The following is a 5000-nucleotide window of genomic DNA, read 5'->3' on the forward strand; positions in this document are numbered from 1 at the left end:
AATTTCTTGTCTTCACTGTAGCGTTCGATTCCGTCCTCCGCGTCTATATCCTTGTTTCCATCAGCTAAACTTGTAATGTTCCTTGTATGTTGGCCAAGATGTGGATTAAACTCATATTTCTTTGCCGTCTCTGCATGCTTGGTCTTTATCTCTTCTCTTCGTGTTTATATTTTTTTCCAGCATTTGTTCCGTATCAATTACTGTTTCTTATAACCTTTATTTATCAGCGTGAGTAGCTATCAACTCTCTTTTCTCCTTCAGTATCTGAATCTAGGGGCTTAACAAATTGGTTTCAATCTCTTTGACAGTTCCCTGATTTTTTTCTTCCGTTCGTTTACCATTGCCCGCCTTGGTTTCTTCTTCCACCTTCCTTCAGTTTTATAATTTAGCATTTTCTTAATGTATGATTGTGTCATTGCGTAACTCAACCATTTCTTACAAATTTGCGTTTTCTATCCGCATTTTCAAACTTTCTACTACCGGGCTGTCTTGTGTGTGTGTGTGTGTGTGTGTGTGTATGTGTGTGTGTGTGTGTGTATGTGTGTGTGAGAGAGAGTGTGTGTGTGTGTCCATTTTTATACAACAGTTATATAAGCATACTCTCCCTAATTCTAAATACCTTTTTTACACTTCCAGGTTTGGGTGCTGATTTTGCTGAGCTTCCTCAGCATCGGTCTGGCGATGACCCTGATCGTGAAGGCGGAAGGAAGTGTGTTTCAGTTCCCTACCGAGAACGTACTTGGAAAGGCTGCAATGTGGGTCGTTCAGACGGCAACACAAGAGAGTATGTATGAAACAGTTTGATTGCATTAAATTTTCAAAAAATAATCAGTAACTCTTTATCAAGACTACGAATTCAGCTTACTTTGCCTGCGGTAGATTATGAATGTGGGAGTTTCAATAGGACCTGTTTATACCTTGCTTTTTTATCGTTTTTATTTCCTTCATTCGTTTTAGCGCCTTACTTGTCTCCCATTTTCTGTGATTTTTTTCACTCTATCACCATGTATCCTTTTCTTACCGAGGTTTACCACAATTCTTTCCACAGACCTGAGGCCCAGTAATTGTCAGTATTTTGTATTTAAACTCGATTCTTTTTGCACTTTTCAGGTTTCAGACTTTAATTCTACTATTCCTCTTTTTTCTTTTCTTTTCTGTCCTACTGTGTTCTGTAACCACAGTCTCTGCTGGGAAAACCCAGTAGTCAATACGTTTTCTATTCTTCTAGCCATGATGTAATTAGTTTGTGTCACGCTGGCCACTTTTGTAAGCTACAGGTGCTCTCGTTTTTCGCAACTAGCATGTCTCCAGCTTCTGCTACAAAATCACACCGAGAGCGAAGCTACGCGCATATGGCTTGATCAGTCGCCGGGTTGGCAATTTTTTAAAGACAGCTCCGTTGGCACCCACGCATTTGAGTATTCTGGTGTGAGTAAACGCAGACGGCGCGAATAGCACCCCCCCCCCCCCATCCTATGGATCGTCTCCCCAATCCCATGCCATCCCATAACCATTACATTTTTCATCCACGTGTGCCTCTATAATTTATGTTCCTTGAATATTTCAGAGTTACAGATTTTTTAAGGCGTATAGATGGATACGATGTGCCAAATGATTTCATCGTTAATTTCAAACCCCTAAGCCAACCATTGTTTCTCCTAACATTTGTGACAAGTTTGATTCCAACTCCATGCGTTCTGGCGCTTTCTCCTGACTAGTACATTTTATATTTTTATATCTTTTTAGGACTTTTCACGTCCCATTTTGTTTCTTGGGTAAACAAAATTTTGATCCCCTTTTATAAAATAAATTCCTCCATTTCCCTGCCTTTCCCAATAATACTACCAACATTCCAGTTGTCATTTCTTCCACAAGGTATATGGTATGACGTATTTGGTAATATCCCAATATACCACGCATCGAAATTGGAACTCAAGAGCCAATATTCAGTGTATTTGCCAAAATTGATTTTACGATATAACACAAATAACACGACCTAGAAAGATATATTTCTCGGAGTTTCCCTCAGTGTCATCAACGCATCTTGTTGCAGGCTCAGAGTGGCTCCCAGTCAATGACGGGGGTCGCATCGTAGTGGCCACGTGGCTCCTGGCGTCCCTGGTGTTCATGTCCTCCTACAGCGGCATCCTGACCGCCATGCTGACCGTGCCTCGGGTCACCATCCCCATCGACTCTCTGGCTGACCTCGTGGCCCAGGATGACCTACCTTGGCGGCTCGAGTCTGGTGCTATGATGCTGACATACTTAGAGGTATGTGTAGTATTTATGTAGGTTGCAGTAGTATTAAAATGATTATGATAATAATGATGATAATAATAATACCAATTATGATGATGATGACTTCAATAATAATAGTGGTAACAATAACAGTAATAGTGAACATAGTAGTAGTGATAATAATAACAATAAGAATAGCAATAAGGGTAATGATAACAATAACTATTAGAATGATAAGAAAAAATAATGACAATAATAACGATAATAATAATTATTATAATAATAGTAATCATAATAATAAGAAGAACCATGATGATTATATAATGGTAATGATAATGACAATGATAATAATGATAATGATAAATCTAATGATAATGATAGCAAAAACAATGACAAGAATAACAATTATAATGATAATAAAGACAATAATGATAATATTAATGATTATAAAAACGATAATGATAACAATGATAATGATAATAATGATAATGAAAATGATGATAATAAGGATGATGAGTAATAATAACAATAATGATGATAAAAAAATAATGATAATAATAATAATATTAATAGTAATGATAATAAAATGAATATTTTATTATCATTATATGAATATGATGATAATAATTGTTATTATCAATATGATAATGATAAATAGAATAAACAATAAATGATATTGGGGATGATGATGATAATGATAATAATGAGAATGATAATAGCAACAACAACAACAGTAATTATAATGATAATGCTAATGACTTTAATAATAACAATGGTAATTATAATGACAATTGTTATTATTAATCTAATTGTTATTATTGTTATTATTATTGTTATTATTATTATTATTACTATTATTATTGTTATTATTAGTGTCATTATTATTATTATCATTATTATTATTATTATTATTATTATTATTATTATCATTGTTATTTTTATTATTATTATCATTATTTTTATTATCATTATTTTTATCATTTTAATTTTCATTATCATAATTATCATCATTATCATCGTTGATATTATTATTGTTATTATTATTGGTCTTTTTATCATTGTCAATATACATACTTTTATTATCATGATAATGGGAGGGATAATGATGATGATAATAATGATAATGATAATAATAATAATAATGATAATGATAATAATGATACTGATAATAATAATAATAATGATAATGATAATGATAATAATAATAATAATAACTAGAAGGATGATGATAGTAATAGTAATAATAATGATGATAATAATAATAATAATAACTAGAAGGATGATAATAGTAATAGTAATAATAGTGATAATAATAATAATAATAATAATAATAATAATAATAATAATAATAATAATAATAATAATAATAATAATAATAATTGTAATAACAATAATAAAAAGAATAATAATATTAGCAGTAATGATAATAGCAGTAGTAGTAGTAATATTAATAGTAGTAGTAGTTATAATAAAAGTAATGATGATTATTATAACACTGATAAAATGATAATAATAATAACAAAAAGAAGAAGAAAATAATAATAATGATAATAATAGTAACAATAATAATAATAACATAAATAACAATAATGATAATAATGGTAATTAAACTAATAATAGCGATAATGTTAAGAATAATAATAATAACGATAGGATATAGTAATAATGCCATTATCATCATTATTATCATTATCTTCATCATCATCATCATAAACAATAATAGTAATAATTCTAATAATAAAAATGATACTAATAACAATTATGATAATAACGATAATAATGATAACAATGATAATGATAATAATAATTATGATTAATATTAATACAATCAACAATGATAGCCGTAGTATTCATCATAACAATGATGATGATAAAAATAATGATAAATAAAAAAAATATATAATAATAATAATAATGATAATATAAATAATGATGATAATAATAAAAAAAAATATTTATAATCATAATAATAATAATGATAATGATAATCATAATAAAAATAATAATTATGATAATAAAATAACAGTAATGATCAGGATGATCATATTCATAATAATGTTGATGATGATAATAAAAACAATGATTGTAATAGTAATGATAATGATTATGATAATAATAATAATAATGCTAATAATAATAATAATGATAATAATAATAATTAAAGTGATAATAATAATAATTAAAGTGATAATAATCATAATAACATTGATAATAGTAACAATAATCATTATAATAATGATAATGATAATAATAATAATGATAATGGATAACAATTATACTGATGATTATAAAACAACAACAATAATAATAATATCAATGATAATAATAACAATAATAATAATAGTAACAGTAATAATGATAATAATAAAAATAATAATAATAAAAAAAAATAATAATGATAATAATAATGTTTTTTTGTTATCACGATTATTATTATAATCATTATTATTATTAAAATTAATTGTATTGAAACAAAAATAATAACAATAATTGCAATTAAAAACGATGGTAATATAAAAAAGATATGGAAAAGACATTTCATTTGGAAATATTGATAAGCATACCATTAACAGGTTAAAAATATCGAATTCAGAATATCCTGAAAGGTCTGGTAGAGCACATCTATGTGTGATTTTAAAGTAACAGAAACATTAAACTAGCTATATATTCTTAAGTAAGTAATCATATGACCGCCTCTGAACACCTTGTAGACAGAAAATGACTGAGTCTGACGGCGTGTGTTCTTAGGAGTCGGAGGACCG

The 5000-nt window shown here is 28.3% G+C and overlaps 1 protein-coding gene across 1 annotated transcript in view; it reads left to right on the forward strand.

The window, feature by feature from the left end:
* The window catches only part of LOC138866608 (glutamate receptor 4-like), a 34589-nt gene that overhangs the window by 12090 nt on the left and 17499 nt on the right, over window positions 1-5000 (forward strand). The window contains exons 5-7 of the mRNA XM_070139748.1: window positions 637-784; window positions 2054-2271; window positions 4987-5000. The exon at window positions 4987-5000 is cut by the window's right edge and continues 138 nt beyond it. Of these exons, the coding sequence (XP_069995849.1) occupies window positions 637-784; window positions 2054-2271; window positions 4987-5000 (380 nt within the window). The remainder of the gene's footprint in view (window positions 1-636; window positions 785-2053; window positions 2272-4986) is intronic.

Source organism: Penaeus vannamei, chromosome 26 (genome assembly GCF_042767895.1).
Source record: "Penaeus vannamei isolate JL-2024 chromosome 26, ASM4276789v1, whole genome shotgun sequence".
Classification (NCBI taxonomy): domain Eukaryota; kingdom Metazoa; phylum Arthropoda; class Malacostraca; order Decapoda; family Penaeidae; genus Penaeus; species Penaeus vannamei.